At 38.3% G+C, this 19,284-nt stretch overlaps 1 protein-coding gene across 1 annotated transcript in view; it reads right to left on the bottom strand.

The window, feature by feature from the left end:
- MALRD1 (MAM and LDL receptor class A domain containing 1) overlaps positions 1 to 19,284 on the bottom strand; it is an 800,662-nt gene that overhangs the window by 586,157 nt on the left and 195,221 nt on the right. Inside the window, 4 exon segments of the mRNA XM_039216734.1 lie at positions 13,442 to 13,854; positions 17,523 to 17,890; positions 18,356 to 18,461; positions 18,876 to 19,028. Of these exon segments, the coding sequence (XP_039072665.1) occupies positions 13,442 to 13,854; positions 17,523 to 17,890; positions 18,356 to 18,461; positions 18,876 to 19,028 (1,040 nt within the window).

Genomic DNA, 19,284 nt, shown 5'->3' with positions numbered 1-19,284 from the left:
TTAAGACAAATCTCAGGGGCAGCACGTCATGGGATCTTGCATCTTATTTTTACCCATTCAGTCACTCTATGCTTCTGACTGGAAATTTTAGTCCAGTTTAATAATTTAAAAAGATACTGAAAGTTAAGGACTTAGTTTTTCATTGTTTACTTTCTAAAGGTTTTGCTTTTCCTTTCTTCCTCTCTTGCTATCTTCCTTTCTAATGTTTTGTACTGGTATGTTCTAATTACTTCTTCTTTGTATGTTGTGTACCTACTGGAAGTTTTTCTTTGTGGTTTCTATGAGGCCTACATAAATCATCCTAGAGTTATAATAATCTATTTTAAGCTGATAACTTCAACAGCATTTTAAAACTACAAATATACTGCTTTTCTCCCTCCATATTTTATGCTAAAGATGTTTTATATTGCATGTAAATTGTATCTCTTTATCCTGTGTCTCCAATAACATGTATTGTAGCTTCAGTTGTTTTTAATACCTTTTTATGTTTTGTGCTAGTTATACTAGATTTGTGCACTACTACAGTATTAGAGCGGTCTGAATTTAACTAAATTTACATTTACCAGTAAATTTTACACTTTCATATGTATTCATGTTGTTACTTATCATACTTTTGCTTCAATTTAAGGAGCCCCTTCTAGCATTTATTGTAAGGCATGTCTACTGGTGATGAACTACCTCAGCTTTTGTTTATCTAGGAGTATCTTATCTCTACTTCATTTAAAAGAACAGCTTTCCCATGTATAGTATTAGTAGTGGGCAGGGTGGTTTTTCTTCTTTTAGTACTTTAGATATATCATCTCATTCCCACCTGGTCTGTAAAGTTTCTGCTGAAAATATCACTGATAGCCATGTGGTAGGAGTTCCCTTATATGTAACAAGTCACTTTTCTCTTTCGTGTTTGCAATTTTAGTCATTAACTTTTGACAGCTGGAATATACTGGGTCACAGAGTAATCTTCTTTGAGATAATCTTGGTTTGGAATCCTTTGAGCTTCATCATCTGAATGGCCAAATCCCTGTGATGATATGGGAGTCTTCTGTCATTTTTCTCTAAGTAAGCTTTCTGCTCCTTTCTCTCTTCTCTTTATGGGACTCCCATAATCCACACATTTTTCTCTAGTTGATGTCTCACAGTTCCCATACGCTTTCTTCACTCTTGTTTTTCTTTCTCTTCCTCTCAGTGGCTAATTTCAAATACTCGTGTTTCAATCCCCTAACTCTTCTGCACGATCAAGTCTTCTGCTTTAGCTCTGTTGAAGTTTTCATCTGTGTCACTATTCTTCAGTCCCAGGACGTGTTTGGTTATGTTTTTATGATTTATATTTCATCATTAAATTTCTAATGTTCATGCACTGTTTTCTCAAATTCATTTAGTTGTGTAAATGTGTTCACTTTAATCTCAGTGAGCTTTAAGATAATTTTGAATTTTGGGGTCAGAAAATTTGTAAAGCTCCACTTTTTCGGGGTCAGTTATTGGAGGTTTATTCATTTGTGTTGGTGGCATCATGTTTGCCTGAATCTTCAGGATCCACGTGGCCCTGCTTTTCCATCTGTGCATATGAAAAACCTAACCCTCTGCCAATCTTTATGGAGTGGTTTGGCAGTTAAAGACCTTCTTCTTTCGGGTCCCCAGGCTTCCAGTATGCTTCCAACATCACCAATGACCAGAATTAGAGCAAGGTCACGTGACTGCTCCTGAATTCTCAGTGGCTTTTGCAGCTGTCACACCTGTTACCAGTGGCTTGGGTTGACAGAGATCATGTCTGGTTCCTGACTGGAAAGAACTTCCTCCAGAACCTTGATCAGTATGGCTGGCACAGGACAGATGTCAGCCGTGTGGTCTGTATCTGGGACTGTAAATATGGGCCTGTTACCAGGTGTGCAGATCAATGTGGTTGCCCATGTGGTTCTTAGGAAGGCTCCCCTGTCAGGTCACCGGGAAGGTCCCAGGGTGGAAAGGGACACCCCCTGAGCAGGACTGTGAGGAGCTGGAACTGGGTTACAGTTAGGCTAAACTGTGAAGGCCTACCTCCAGGAGAACAGATGGACAGAATCTTGGTGGGTCCCTGGGCAGGTAGGATCACTTCCTCACCATGACTGAGACGGAATGGAGAGTTTATAGTGCTGATTCAGCATCTACTGCTGGACTGAGATTGGTGGGGCAACTTTTTGGGGCATGGATGTAACTTCTGGGCAGCTCACTGAGCAGGCAGGACAGCTCCCAGCCTGCTGGGTCCCAAGCTCCCTCGAAGTCACCTTTGTGTTGGATGATCAGCAAATCGTTGTTGAGAGGGAAACAAGCAGGGGGTCTCCTTTACTTCTATCTTGTTTCCATCACTCCAAACATCTAAAACAGTTATTAAAACTATTCTGTATATTCTAAAATAGAGATGGGGGCAATAAAGGCCAGAATCAAAATTCAGATATAAAATTGACAATGTAAGAGATGAAAAAATACACTGGAATGGATTAAGAGTAGATTAATCATTAAGATATAAAGGTAGATACTATACAGAATAAAACACAGAAGGAAGAGAAAATTGGGGGAAAACAGATCAGTAATAAGCTCTGGAACAACTTCAAGCAGCTTAATTTACATGTAATCAAAGTTCACAAAGGAGAGGAGAAAGAGGAAAGGAATGCTCTGGGGATCTGAGTTAGTAATAAATTGGACTTCATCAAAATTAGAAAGACTCTCCTCTATAAAGAATCTATTAGAAGAATTAAAACACAAGCTACAGACTGGGAGAAAAAAAAATTATAATTAACATATCTAAAAAAAAAAGCTTGCATCAGTAAATATTTAAAAAGCTCAAAATAAGGAAACAAAATCTAATTTAAAAACTGGGCAAAAAATTTAAAAATAACAATAATAATTGGGCAAAAGACTTAAACACACTCTTCAAATTATGTTCCATTTGGCAAGTAAGCATAGAAAATACGTCCAACATACTTAAGGCTTATTAACAATGCAAATTAACACCATGATAAAATAACATTATACTTCTAATAACGAAAATCAAGACTGATAATAACAAGTACTGGCTAAGAAGTGGAGGAACCAGAACTAATGTATTCTACTGATGGGAATAAAACATGGCTCACTGTGAAAAAACAGTTTAAGAGTCTCTTAAAATGTTAAGCACAATTCTAGCATGTGATACAACCATTCCACTCCTGGGTATTTACCAAGAAAAATAAAAGCAGATGTTCATATAAACACTTACATGCAAATGTGCACAACAGATTTACTTAAATAATACCCCTAAATACACGCAACCCTAATATCAATCAATAATTAAATAGATAATCTGCCCTGCACTCATATAATACTATTCAGCAATAGAAACAAATGAATTACAGATATATTCCATAACATAAAAGAATCTTCTGAATGCAGTAAGTCAGAAAAAGTACATACTGTAAAATTTGTATATAAAATTTTGGTAATATAAATTAATGTGTACCGAGAGAAACCAATTCAGTTGTTGTCAAGGGAGTGAGGGCCAGATGGAGGTATTATAAAAGGATATGAGGAAACTTTTAGAGGTGAAGCAAATGTACCTATTACCTTGACTGTGACGATGGTTTAAAAGGTCAATATTTGTAGTTTGTTGTATGTCAATTATACTTTAATAAAGATCATAACAAAAATCAGTTAGATGGTTGGCATAAAGTTTTGTATGTAATGAATGATTGGCTGAGCCTTTCAGACCATGCCACACATAATAGCAGTGGTTGATTACTTCAACTGACATTAAAAAGCCAAACAGTTCCTATACCTACATGTGCAATCTAGTTCTGTCCTGTGTATTTCACTTTAAACGAATGGTCTTAAATTGAAAGCACACAAACTAATCAGCAGAAAGAGAAAAGAACTTTAAAAAGTGGGGGGGCGGGGGGAGCAGGTAGGTTAATAGATCTCTTGGGCAACATTAAGCAAACAAACATTCACATTGTAGGGATCCCAGAAGAGGAAGAAAAAAGTGTAGAAAACTGATTTGAGGAAATAATAACTAAAAGCCTTCCTAATCAAGGGAAGGAAATAGCTATCCAAGTCCAAAAACCAGAATTCCAAATGAGATGATCTGAAGGAGGTCTGCACCACATATATTCACTAAAATGCCAAATGTTAAAGGTAAGAGAATCCATTGTTGACCTAGGAAAGTAGATAGAGAAGGGGGATCCCAGGCTCACTTCATCCCATGGATACACCTAGATAACACTTACATGAGAGTAAATAAACCAGAAAATGACCCAAAGACTGGCAGAACAGAGTTTTACATGTAGAGAAGAGGACACGCTGAAGAAGGGAGGAAGGGTGGAAATGCAGCCAGGAACCAAACTGACTGGTGGGATTGTCTGCAAAATGAGGGACACCAGGACACAGAAAGGGAGAGTTTCCAACCCCACACCACGTGCCACAAGCACAGGGACCCACCTGGGAAGACAAATCCCCATAATGTTTGGCTTTGGAAGTCAGAGAGGCCTTGTTTTGTGAGTTCTTACAGGAAGTGGGGTTAACACCTAGAATTTTAGAGATCAGCAAATTCAGCTCCTGGAGGACCCTCAAAGTGCAAGAGGAATCTGAGTCCCTGCCATTAAAGAGACAGCACAAAACAGCCCCCATTGAGATATAGTATTGAAGCGAGTTTCAAAAATGCCTGGGGGATACAGCAGGGAGACTTACTTACTAATCTCGGAGCATGTGCTGGAAGTGCAGGGATCTGGAGAAGACTACTCGAAGAATAAAAGAGCTCATGGGCAAGATGTCCTTCACCCAGACCCCAACCTAGATATAGGGACCTGCAGGAACCAGCACAAACACTCTCCACCTGGCTTCCTAAGAGCATACTAACCTCTGTGGTCTTCTGTAGGCTCACCCCCTAACCCTGGCCTGGCCTCTGCATAGGTTTTCCCAGAGGGCTACAGGCCCCCTCCACTGGCTGACCTGCATGGGCCCTGCTGGCACCTTGCGCCTTACCCCCATGTTGTTTTGTGGACTTACGCCCTTCAAAATGCCCCTTGCAGAAGACCATCCAAAGTGATGCCACAAGCATGGCAGGGTGCCATCAGATGTGACAAGAGCTAGCACCCTTCCAAAGTGACTTCTGACTCAGGAACAGGGGAAGACAACCACACATCCATGACCATGACCAACCACAGTGGGCTGCAGGTAGACATCTGGTCAGGGTACAGGCCACGCCCACCAATGACAGTTTCTGAAAAACCACAGGAAGGGTGCCCTACAGTTGGGTGCTAATGAGCTCTGGCAAACACTGGGTCTGACTCAGCTCAAGCCCCAGGTGGCCTCAGATTGGCTCACTAAGAACAAAAGGAGCAAACTCTGCCCAAAAGAGGCAAAAAGAGTCATGGTAGTTAACTGGACCAGAGGCTAACATGGCTCGGCCATAATAGTAGGGCCCATGGCACACATAAGAGATATCTCTGAAGAGCTACATTCTGGGAAACAGGGGACAGTGCACTGCAGGGCACTACAGGGCCTCCTCTTCATAAGGCCACTGCATTCATGAATAGGAGACGTAGCTGAATTTTCCTAACACATAGAAACAGACTCAGAAAAAATAAGGAGACAGAGGAATAAGTCCCAAATGAATAAAAGAGCAAAATCACAGCAGTGGAGCTAAATGAAATGGAGATAAGTAATATGCCCAATGGAGGATTTAAAGTAATGTTCATAAAAATACTCACTGGATTCAAGAAAGGAGAAGAGGACCTCAGTGAGACTTTTAACAGAGAGAGAAAACATAAAAAAAGAACCAATCAGAGATAAAAAAAAAAAAAACTCAATAAGTGAAATTAAAAATACACTAGAGGGAATAAATCATAGACTAGAGGAAGTAGCAATCTAGAGGAGAGAGTAATGAAAGGCAATCAAGTCAAACAGATGAGAAAAGAAAGAATAATAAGAAATGAGAATTAGATTAAGAGAACTCAATGATACCATCAAGCGTAATAACATTCATATTACAGGAGTCCTAGAAAAAGAAGAGAGAGAAAAGGGGACAGGAAATGTATTTGAAGAAATAACAGCTGAAAACTTCTTTATCTAGTGAAAGAAACAGACATTCAGATCCAGAAGGCACAGAAAGCCCCCAACAAAATCAACCCAAGAAGGTTCATACTAAGACACATAAAAATCACTGTGATAAAAAAATAGTAATGGAGAATTTTAAAGGTAGTAAAATAATTTCCCTTATTTTAAAGGTAAATAAGACTATCAGCTGATTTTTTCAGCAGGAATTTTGCAGAACAGAAGGGAGTAGCATGATACATTCAAAGTGCTGGGAAAAAAAACAAAAACAGAAAACAAAAGAAAAACCCTACAACCAAGAATACTCTATCCAGAAAGTCTATCATGACAAATATAAGGAGGAATAAAGAGTTCCCTAGACAACCAAAAATGAAAGGATTTCATCAGGAATGAACCAGCATTAGAAGCAAGGTTACCGGCTCCTTGAGTGGAAAGGAAAGACTATAAGCAGGAATGAGAAAAGCAGGAAGCACAAAAGAAGAATAGAATTATAAAAAATTAGTCAAGGGATTCACAATAAAAGGCTGTAATTATGACAACACATATTTAAAATGTGGTAGAGAAAGGAGTAAAAACAGTGTTTTTAGAATGGGCCAAACTTAGTGACCATCAACGTAATACAGACTCCTAATAAGATGCTATATATAAATGCTATGATAACCACAAATCAAAAAATAGTAATAGATATGGAAATAATAAGGGGAAAGAAATCCGAGCACATTACCAAAGAAAGCCAGGAAACTCTGAGAGAAGATAATGGAGAATATAAAAACAATGATAAAATAAGTTTAAAAATGCAAATAATTACCTCAAATGTAGATGGATTAAATGTTCCAACTAAAAGACATAGGGTGATGGAATAGATAACAAGCAAAACCAATCTTTATACAGGAGACTCATTTCAGACCCAAAGAAATATGCTGATTGAAAGTGACGAGATGGAAGAGCACCTAACATGCAGTGGAACTGAAAAGAAAGCTGGGGAAGCAATGCTGACATCGGACAAAATAGACTTTAAAACAAAGACTGTAACAGGAGATAATGGACACCATATCATAATAGAGGAGACAATCAAATAAAAAGACAAAATAATTGTAAATATTTAAGCACCTAACATGGGAGAACCCAATGATGTAAAGCAGAATAACAAATATAAAGGAAGTAATCAATAGTAATACAACAATAGAGAATTTAACAATCAATTTACATAAATGGACAGATCATCCAAAGACAAAATCAAGAAGGAAATATTGGCTTTGAATGCCACAGGGACAAGAAGGATCTAACAGATATATGCAGAACATATAAACAGTGAAATATATTATCCTTCTGAAGTACACATGGAATATTCTCCAAAACAGATCAGCTGTTATACTACAACACAAGAATCAACAAATTCACAAAGACAGTCATACCATGCATCTTTTCTGACCACAATGCTATGAAACTAGAAATCAACAGCAAGAAAAAATCTGGAGGGTACACAAATACATGGAAGTTAAATAACAATCTATTAACAATTCCTTGGTCCACCAAAAAATCAAAGAAAAAAAATTTTTAAATACATGGAGACAAATAAAAGTGAAAACACAATAGTCCAAAATCTTTGTGACATAGCAAAAGTGGTTCTAACAGGGAAATTTATAGTAATACAGGTCTACCTCAAGAAGCAATAAAAATCTCAAATAAATAACCTAACCCTACACTTCAAAGAGCTAGAAAGATAAGAACAAATTGAAAATGAGGAGAATAAAAGAAACAGTAAAGAGCATAAATAAATGAAACAGAAAGAACAACCAAAAAAATTGAACACATCAATGAAATCAGGAGCTAATTCTTTGAAAAGGTCATATTAATATACATTCATCGCCCCCCAAAAAAGAGTGAGGACTCAAATAAGAAATGAAAGAGGAGAAATAACAACTGACATCACAGAAATATAAGGTATTATAAGAGCATATTATAAAAAATTATATGCCACCAAAATAGACAACCTAGAAAACATGGATAAATTTCTAAAAACATATAACCTCTGAAAACCGACTCAGGAAGAAAACTGTAAATTTGAACAGACCAATTACCAGCAATGAAATTGAATCAATAGTCAAACAACTCCCAACAAACAAAAGTCTAGGACCATATGGTTTCACAGGTGAATTCTACCAAAGAGCTAATATACTTCTCAAATTATTCCAAAAAATTCAAGAGGAAGGAAAGGTTGCAAATTCATTCTATGAAGCCAAACCAGATAAAGACACCATCACCACCACCACCACCACAACAACAAAGAACTACAGGTCCGTATCTCTGATGAAATACATGAAATTAGCAAACTGAATCCAATAATACATTAAACAAATAGTTCTCCACAATTAAGTGGATTTTATTCCGGGGATGTGACTGTGGTTCATTATTCTCACATCAATCAATATAAATAATTTATCATGATCACGTGGGATTTATTTTTGGGATGCAAGCATGGTTCAACGTTCACAAATCAATCAGTGTGATACATCACATCGATAAGAGAAAGGATAAAAACCATATGATCATTTCAATAGATGCAGAAAAAGCATATGACAAAGAACAAAATCCATTCATGGTGGAAATCCTCAACAAAGTTGGTTTTAAGGGAACATACTTCAACATAATTAAGGACATATACGAAAAACCCACAGCTAACATCATTTTTAGTGGGGAAAGACAGAGCTTTTCCTCTAGGATCAGGCGCAAGACAAGGATGTCCAGTCTCCGTTTTATTCAAAATAGTACAGGGAGTCCTATCTTCAGTAATCAGACAAGAAAAAGAAATGATGGGAACTCATATTGGTAAAGACAAAGTAAAACCTACCCTATTTGCAGATGATATGAAAATCCTGAAAACACTACCAAAAAAAACTACTAGAAGCAAAAAATGAATTCAGAAAAGTTGCAGAATACAAAATCAATACCCAGATATCAATCAATTGGTAGTGTTTCTATACACTATAAAGCAGCAGAAAGAGAAACTTAAGAAACAACACGATTTAAAATTGTATCAAAAAGAATGAACACATAAGAGGTAAAAGGTCTGTACTCTGAAAACCATAAAGCACTGATAAAAGGAACTGAAGATGACCCACACACACGAAAAACAAAGATATTTCATGTTCATGAACTGGAGAAATTATATTGTTAAAATGTCATCTCACAGATTTAATCCAATCCCTATGAAAATGCAACAGCATTTTTCACACAACTAGAATAAATAATCCTGAAATTTGTACGGAGCCACAAAAGACTCAGAATAGCCAAAGCAATCTTGAGAAAGAACAAAGCTAGAGGTGTCACAGTCCAGGATTTCAAGGTACACTACAAAGCTGTAGTAATCAAATCAGTATGGTATTGGAAGAGAAATAAACATACAGATCTTTTTATAAATAAAAAAGAAGAGAGAGTTCAGAAATAAACACATGAATTTATGGGCAACTAATCTGTGAATAAGGAGGCAAGAATATACAATGGGGAAAAGACAGTCTCTTCAAAGCTGGGAAAACTGGACACCTACATGAAAAAGAATGACGCGTGACCACTTTCTCACACCACACCCAAACTCAAAATGGATTAAAGACTTAAATGTGAGACTTGAAACCATAAAAACGCTAGAAGAGAGCACAGACAGTAATTGCTCTGACATTGACCATAACAGTATGTTTTTAAATATATCTCCTGAGGCAAGGAAACAAAATAAAAAATAAAGTATTGAGACTACATCAAAATAAAAGGCTTTTACACAGCAAAGATTACCATCAAGGAAACAAAAAGGCAATCTACTGAATGGGGGAAGATATTTACAAATGTTATAGGCAATAAGGGGTTAATATCCTAAATATATAAGAAATTTATACCAATTCAATACCAAAAAAGACAAACAAATCAATTAAAAAATGGGCAGATAAAATATACAGACATCTCTCCAAATACATACAGATGGCCAACAGACACATGAAAAGATGCTCAACATCACTAATCATAATGTAAATGCAAATTAAAATCACAATGAAAAAATACTATACAGCTGTCAGAATGGCAAAAACCAAAACATGAAATAAAAAGTTTTAGTGACGATGTGGAGAAAAAGGAACGCTCTTGTACTGTTGGTGGGAATTCAGACTGGAGTAGCCACTGTGGAAAACAGTATGGAGGTTGCCCAAAAATTTTTTAAAAAGAAATATCATATGATCCAATAATTCCATTAGTATTTACCCAAAAAGCACAGTAACACTAATTTCAAAAGATAGTCAAGATATGGAAGCAAATTAAGTGTCCATCAATAGACAAATGGATAAGAAGTGGGATACACACACACAATGAAATATTATATAGCCACAGAAAGGATCAGATGTGCCATTTGACACAACATGGATTAACATCGGGGGAATTACTCCAAGTAAAATTCATCAGGCAAAAAACTATATAATTCCACTAAGTGGAATTTTTAAAAAATCAATAAACAAACAAAAAGCAGAATCAGACCTATAAATACAGACTACTAACTGGTGATTGCCAGAGGGGAGGGTGTTGGGCAAAATGGAGGAAGGTGAGTGGTAGATACAAGCTTCTAGTTATTGAATGAGTAAGTCATAGGAATGAATTCACAGCATGAAGAATATAGTTAACTATATTGTAAAAGCACATGTGTGGTGAACATAGTATACAGTCTTCTTGAATCACTTTGTACACCTGAAACGAATGTAATATTGTGTGTCAACTATACATACGTAGTTCCTTAAAAAGCCTTGAAGTTTTCTTTTAAACAAACAGTAAATGACTACCTGTTGTCTGCTGTATTGATAGTAGATAATTTCATCTACAATATCAGAGTTCAATAAAATCTTGGTTATTCTTGCTCTTGCAACAACTACATATACTCATTATTCAATAAAGAAAAATATGGGAGGGGCACCTTGGTGGCTCAGTCAGTTGAGCATCCAACTTCGGCTCAGGTCATGATCTCATAGTTTGTTGGTTTGAGCCCCGCATCAGGCTCTGTGCCAATGGCTCAGAGCCTGGAGTCTGCTTGGGATTCTGTGTCTCCCTCTCTCTCTGCCTCTCCTCTGATCATGCTCTGTCTCTCTCTCTTTCAAAAATAAATAATAATAATAATAATAAAAAGAATCCGACTTTGGCTCAGGTCATGATCTTGCAGTTTATGAGTTCGAGTCCCCCATCAGGCTGTACACTGACAGCTCAGAGCCTGCTTCAGATTCTGTGTCTCCCTCTCTCTTTCTCTTTCTGTTCTTTCTCTTCTCATACTCTAATAATAATAATAATAAAAAGAATCCGACTTTGGCTCAGGTCATGATCTTGCAGTTTATGAGTTCGAGTCCCCCATCAGGCTGTACACTGACAGCTCAGAGCCTGCTTCAGATTCTGTGTCTCCCTCTCTCTTTCTCTTTCTGTTCTTTCTCTTCTCATACTCTGTCTCTCTCTCAAAAATAAATAAACATTAAAAAAATTTTTTAAAGAAAAATATGTGGTTGGTTAAATTAGACCCAATTTTTACTCAATTAATCTACAAAGTATGTACAATCTAATTTCACCTTTTCATGCCTGAATGTCATTGAAAATAATAAACAGCCGAGAAGAACCATTGCATAAAATCAAACAGAGCACTCCATGTATAATCCAAAATGAGTCTCAAACTTCAATCTCTGTGTTTTAGATTCATAATCAGAGGATTCCTTTGGAAGTTCCATGTTCATCTGAATGTGAAGCAGACCTCTTGCGAAGTGCTTTTTCTCCTGGCAACCAATTCTTGAGTAAATATCATAAGGAAAGTTTATCCACTGAATGCCAGTTTGACCCAAATTACAATTCATCTGATTAAATATTAAGTATTAATTTGCAGTGTATGAGCCATTATTAAATAAAAGTCAAAGAACCTTCCTTCAGTTTCATTTCGTATGATTCTGTGCATCTTACCATTATGACTGAACAGCAAGCTAACACTCTACACGTGGCAGATTCATTCCCAGGATTACAGTTTATGTCTCTCTGGACAAATCACCAATCTCAGTGTGTTGTCTAGTGAGCCATGTATAATGCAATCTACCAAGGCTGCTAACTAGTGGCCTGGAGCTAAATTCTTGGCTGTAAAACTGTTAACTCAAGACATTTAAATAAACACAGTGCTCAGGGCACCTGGGTGGCTCAGTCAGTGAAGCATCCAACTTCAGCTCAGGTCATGAACGAACTCCCAGTTAAAGGGTCTGAGCCCCCTGTCGGGCTCTGTGCTGACAGCTCAGAGCCTGGAGCCTGCTTCAGATTCTGTGTCTCCCTCTCTCTCTGTTCCCCCCACTGCTCATACTCTGTCTCTCTCTGTCTCTCAAAAATAAATTAACACTAAAAAATAAAAAATAGAGAGTGTGGTTTAAATTAGGGTAACAAAGAAATTTAGTACCTGTAAAGAAGGCAAAAATGAGTTTAGCCTGGAGAGGGAAGAAGTTTCTCCCTATATATTACAAGGAGATCTATTTGAGAAAAGGGAAGAAGAATATTCAGCTCTCCTCCATGTGACAGGCTGTATGATATATTACAAAGGAATGAATGTGAATTAATTGGAAACTGTGGGTTCCAGTCCAAGTCCCCATTCTGCTGCTCAGCGTCTATTTGGCTGGATATAAATAACAACCTCTTTGAGTTCTTTTCTTCCTATCTGTTAAACTGACAAAAAGGATCTCTGACTTACCCACTTCAGGGAATTGCTGAGGGAATCAAAGAGATAGATAACGGATGCTAAATTCCTTCACAAACACTGGTAAAAGCCACATAAGCATTTAAACGAGCCACTCCAAGTTCTCCTTTTAGGTAAGAGAAGGTAGGTGAGAATCAGAATAAAGAATATTCCACGGGGAGTAAGGAGACATAGACTAAAGTCTGGCTTTGCCCCAGAGTGGCCGTGTGATTTTCCAACAAAGCATGCACTCTTCTTGAATTTTTGTTGCTTACCTATCAAATGTGGGAAGAAGTCAGATGAAATATTCAAAATAACAGATTGAAGAATCTGAACTTTTGGAAGAATACCAGAATTTGTGCAAAACTCCTTTTCCCTCCAGATTTTTTTCTTTCAGCAGAAAAATGACTTAAAGTCAAAGAAGGGCCTGCAGCTGTTTCCAGTAACATGTGTCCACCTTCAGAAGTTTTAATCACGCGTTATTGGGGGTAGTCAAGGAGGAAAGCAACTTAACGAGCTTTGGTACACCCTTAATTGAATGATAAATGTATATCAAAGTAAGTTTGATCAAATTTCACTTGCTTTTAATTCAAGAACACAGCAGCCTTTCATATTCCTAAAACATCCCGACGCGTTTTAAATACATATTACGAAATCCATTATCCCTACCTGGAAAGGTCGCCTGCTGGAAATGGTGAGGTGTTTCCTTATCCATCTGTTGCCTCGGTTCCCAAATATCTGCCACAGCAGCTGTCCTCTCGTGTTGTTCCAGATGCGCTGGTAGATGGCCAGCCTGTAAATGCGCTTCCCAAACATGTGGTAATAGAGGCGGAAGGTGCAGTTGTCTGCATCAGTGGCATTAAGGACGGGGCTGAGCAAAGCAGCTCTGTTCTGGAAAACCTGTGGCTCCGAAGATTCTATGTAGAGATAGTGCCCTTTAGCTGTGCCCAAAGTATTATCCTTCATCGGCCCTGTATTAAGTGTTGGGGTTGGACCTTGCTTCCTGGTCCAATCAAAGTCATCTTCTGTATCTTGTTCCCAATTACAAATTCCATTTTCGAAGTCACATTGTAGCTCGGGTACTGAAACAGGCATTAGATAAGAGCGAAAGATAATTAAGGACAGAAATAACTGTGATGAAAAATACCAGTTGATATGTTGCTCCTGGCAAGGTTAACCATTTTAATTTTTTTTCTTAAGTGCAACATTAAAGCTTTTAAAAAGTGAATACATCCTAGACTTAAATCAAGGAATAATAGTTTACAGACTGAAGGCGGCATCACTTCAGCCACTATTTTCCAAATGTCTTTTACGCCCATCCCTCCACCATTTCTAGCACTGTAACTCTCTGCACATGGCCGTGACACCACGGCTGACCCAACGCAACAAACTTCTGGTTCAGCTGATTTCAACCTTAGCCGAATGTTTCAATGCCCAGTGAACATGAAAAAATCAAAACAAAGCAAAAGACACTAAAGCCCAGAATTCATCTCCAGAGATGTTGACTTGATTGGTACAAATAGTGCGTCTGGACATCAGGATATTTCTTCATCTCCCTTGGTGATTCTCACATGCAGAACTGAGAACTGTCGTATCTTCATAGGTCTCAGTCTTTCAGAATCGCCTGAGGTGCATGGTATAATTGCTTACTCCATGGCGAAGTCCTGTACATATACTCGTTCGTCAGACATGGGGGGAAGCCCAGGAATCCATATTTTAATAAGCACCCAAGGTGATTCTGATGCCAGTGTTTTCCAGACCCCATGCTGAAAAACTCTTCTTTCTGGCTCCCTCTTGCCGCAGTAACATACCAATCCCAGAATGACCATTCTTCAAAGAAGTTTATCATTTTCCTTCCATATTCAAAATCCTTTCATAGATAACTCATTAAACTTGAACCTAAGTTCCTCTTTCAAGCTTCACCTTTCCCAAATTAACCTCCTATTCATAAGCCCCCTTGGCAAACGCCATCTTCTACACATGCCTTAAACACCTGGCCCCTCTCTCTGTCCCTACCCATGCCTCCTGCTGCACTGGGTGCCTGGGGGACTCCTTGCTGTGTCTCCTGGGAGGCAGCCTTCCCTTCTCACTGGATTGTAGCACCTTTGAGCCAGAGGTTTTAACCTTTAAACTCCTTTTAGTCACTGGAAGAATTGAAAGCACTTAGGAAGAACTGACTTGTTCCTCGTCAACTAGATAACCTACCTTAATTTCTAGGATAACAGAGGAATTTGTTTTTCAGGATGTGAGCATTTTATTGACACCAGGATGGTTTAGAATTAGAATTGCATTAGAATTAATGCAATAGAATGTACATCTAGCATTAATTGGGGAGAAAATAAAAACAGGATTTAGAATTAACGAGTAGTTCTACATGTTAGCTCCATTTACATAAGCTAATAAAAAAATAAATGTCAGCTATCTTTTAACTATTCATCTTAGTATATGCACTTGGTACTGAAGGTGAGTAAATATGCTGAAATAGTAAATATAAGCATATGTGGATAAATGCAGCCAGGCAAGAACGAATCATCTGTCTTTGAAAGCCACAGAACAGGGGCTTAGACCTAATGAGGGGAACCAAGTGAGTAAATGTCAAATGGGAAATGAGCTTTCATTTGATATTTCCTCACTTGTGACTAATCAAGCTCAGCTCTGACGTGAACTGGGGACCCACCGTGTCCTCTCCAGGTGTCAGTCTTTGGCTATGTAGCAGAAGGAGAATGTCAAGCTGCTAAGTTTTTTGACATAAAACTGGCACTGACGCCAGAGGATTTCGATACTGCCTGTCTTCACACAGACTGTATGCTCAATCTTTATTTCAGAGGGGAATACATATAGCTCCACCTCTGAATAAAAGATTATGTCTCTAAACACAGGGAACTTCAGGAAACACAACAGAGATTTCTGGATGTCTAACGCATTCTATGTAATAAATTAATATAGGTCTACATGGAGAGCTGTGGGAGAACCTGATAGTCTAATGCCACGAATTCCTTTCATTAATATTTAGTCACAGAAAGTATTTTGCTATCACACTTGTACCGCCATAATTCCATTCCACTAAGTTAATACTGCATAGGTGGAAGGATAATTTGCTTCTTTGTAGCAACAGATTAACATTTTTTCGGAGGAGTGGGATTTGGAGAGCTTGAAAAAGATGAAAAAGCTTTCTAAACGTATGAAAATAAATTGCCTTGATGACAAGTAACATTTCTTATGTTAGCCATTGTCTAAATTGTCAACTTTATTTACATCCATTCAAGGTGTTAGTTGTGTAATGAGATGCATGGTAATTCTGACTTCAATCCACCTATATCAAAAATCACATATATGCAATACTCTCTACAATAAATTATATGGAAATTCCTGGGTGCAGTGTTTCCTATGATGTACCGAGCATATTATGGCTTCAATTTGGGATGTAATTAGCCCCACAATTTAATAGACAAATAGCTTGAATTTTAAGAATTGTTGCTATTTCTAGACAAAGAAAGGTGCCAACTCTTTTTCTAACTGATTTTTGAAATTGAGAAAAAAAAAAAAAACCACCTAATTCATTTTCAGGCTCAAACGCACTGGGCATGATATTTCTGGAGCTAGGTTTATTTAACTGCAGAACCATATACAATATACAATCATCAGATGCCATAAAGTTTGTAGTTAAATTAAACCAGAAAGTCAGGACTTATCTTTGACACCCCACCTTCTGCTCCCCATAGTCAAAACATCATCAAATGTCCCTGCGAAATATTTCCCCACACATCAGTCTCTCCATCTCCATCACTATCACTGAGATGCAGGCTGCCCGCTGCCTCTTTAGCGGACTACTGCAATGGCCTCCTGATGGCCCTCCTGAAACATCCCTCCTCCAATCTGCTCATCGCACCATATTCACAGTGACATGTTTTAAGAAGCCAATTTTATTATGTTACCTTCCTTACTAAAACATTTCAAACGAAGAAAATCCTCCCTAATATGGACTGCGAAGATCTGCAAACCTGGCCTCCCCCACATCTCGTCCTCATGCTGCTCTCTGTCTCCCCTTGACCTCCTGGCTCCACGCACACTGGCTGGCCTCCACCTGCCATGCATTCAGTCACATGTCAGGGCTTTCGCATCTATGCTTCGACTTACTACTTTTCAGAACTCAGCTAAGTCATCACCTCCACAAAATTCAACACATTGTAAAAAGTCAGAGCCTCTCCCTCCGTAACTCCTACCTAAGCTGCCATTTTGTATTTATTTTTAAATATTTGAACAACATAGATCTCCTCAGCTAAACATGAAGCTCCGTGAGGTCTGAGACTCGGTACTTGTGTTCACATCACTGCGTCTCTAGTATGGATTTTAAAGTCTGCATAACAAATACTGGTAGCCCAGTTTATGAACAGTCATCAACTTTGGAACAATGCTCCGTGTCTTTGCTTTGATTGACTAGAAAACAATGTCCTGATCAAGATCACCACTATCAAGGGACACCTGGGTGGCTTAGTCGGTTAAGCGTCCGACTTTCGCTTAGGTCATGATCTTGCGGTTCGTGGGTTCGAGCCCCATGTCAGGCTCTGTGCTGGCTGCCAGCTCAGAGCCTGGAGCCTGTTTCAGTCTATGACTCCCTCTCTCTCTGACCCTCCCCTGCTCATGCTGTCTCTCTCTCTCTCCTAGAAATAAAAAACATTAAAAAAAAAAAAAAGATCACCGCTATCAAAATAAGAAGGATCAACAAAATAAATAAATAAATAAAATTTACCACAGTTGACCTCATCAGTGCGATCACCACAATCGTCTACCAGATCACATAACAGAAGTTTCTCAATGCAAGCCTTGGTATGTCGACACCAGAAAAAATCTGGCTCTTGGCAGCTCTCCACAGGAAGGGGAAGAGCACAGTTTTCAAATCTGATGTCATCAATAGCTGAGACCCCATCGTAAATGCCGAGACTGACTTTATCTAGTGACAAATGGAAGGGTTGAGTAAGGCGTCCAAGCTGAACAATCGCCTGTGACCACTGGTTGCCCTGGTTATATAATACTCTCCAGAGGACTGTAGGCTCGCTGGAATTTTCCACATGTAGCTGTAGTTCAGCTGCTCCCACTGACAGGCCATAGTTATAAAACCTGAAAACGAGCAAACACAAGAAATGAAAATGACTTATGGGATCCACCAAATATTTAACTTACAGACTCTTCCACCTGGTCAACAGTCAGTTAATAATAATTAGTTATCATAATGGATGCCTTTATTTTTTGCAGTAACTGTGGCTGCTCATATCTGCTGAGGTGCCTTCTCTGGCTTACAGGACGCTGGGAGCCTGTTTAAGGAGGTCAATCCACAACAGGGGAAGCAGTGTTAACTCTACTATAGTCCATTGTTGGAGGGAGGGAAAGAGTCCCTTTCATCTAAAGAAAGAACACAACAAATACAGATAATATACTCCTAAGTAAAATGCTAACTGTACAAATCGAATGCAGTAGCTATTTTTAAGGCCAAACCCAGGGCAAATACTAAAATCCACTAAGTTCAGGAGTATGCCTACAATCACCGGGCTGCTAGAGTAGGTGACCACAGATTTTAGTATTTACCAGAAGGAAAGCATGCATCCAGGTCCTGCCTGGCTGAAAGTTGGGCTCTGGAGTTTAGCAACTTGTGACAAGCTTCTGCTTTTCTTCAGAATGAACATAAAATGCCCTAATGAGATACAAACACATATCATAAGTCAGCCAACTGAGTTGAGACACCTGCCTTTCAACCCTACACTGAGTTCTACATCTGACTAAAATTAAGACTATACAATTAATAATTAACAACAGTGATTGTGAGTCAAATTTACTCCTAGAAATACTAAACTAGTACCTACATCTAGGTGAAAATGTCTGGTAAAGTTAATAATGTCAGTGAATTCAGCCAAGAATAGGACTATACTCCCTCCCCACCACCCATAAAGGAGTCATTTCATATTGACAACATAAGTATAACAGCCAATATCCAAATGTCATACTATTTGTGGTAGTAACGTAGAACTTTAAATGCTTCTCCTTCTCTCCTCAGACCTGACCAAGGGTGAATGGAAGTAGTAACTCAGAGCCTCTCCTTGTGTCTTACCTTCAGGTGTGTTGTGAGTATGATCCCGAGGTGGAGCCTGTTGTTCAAATTCAGCCGAAAGGTTACTTTTAGAATTCCACACCCAATCAAAATGGTCACCACTAATTGCTTCAAACCAACCACAGCTATGTGCTTCAAAGTCACATTTGGAACCTGAAGAACAGAATGGGACTCTTAGGATGGCTCTCCAAAGGATTCACATACTTTAGAAAGGAAAGAGATCAATTGAAATCACCCTGTTGTACTTCTCTAAGTACATTAAAGGACACATTGGAAGAAAAACAGGATCCTATCTGATTTAAAATAATAAAATACAACAGAGTTGTTCTATTCATACAGGAAGTCGATAAAGCAGAATTACCAATTTAAGAAATTAAGTTTTTTCCAAATAGGTTTTTAAAGAAACAGC

The sequence above is a fragment of the Hyaena hyaena genome, unplaced genomic scaffold (assembly GCF_003009895.1).
Source record: "Hyaena hyaena isolate Hyena2069 unplaced genomic scaffold, ASM300989v1 scaffold_656, whole genome shotgun sequence".
Lineage (NCBI taxonomy): Eukaryota > Metazoa > Chordata > Mammalia > Carnivora > Hyaenidae > Hyaena > Hyaena hyaena.
The sequence above is the reverse complement of the archived record's forward strand: the minus strand, read 5'-3'. Positions and strand labels throughout refer to the sequence as shown.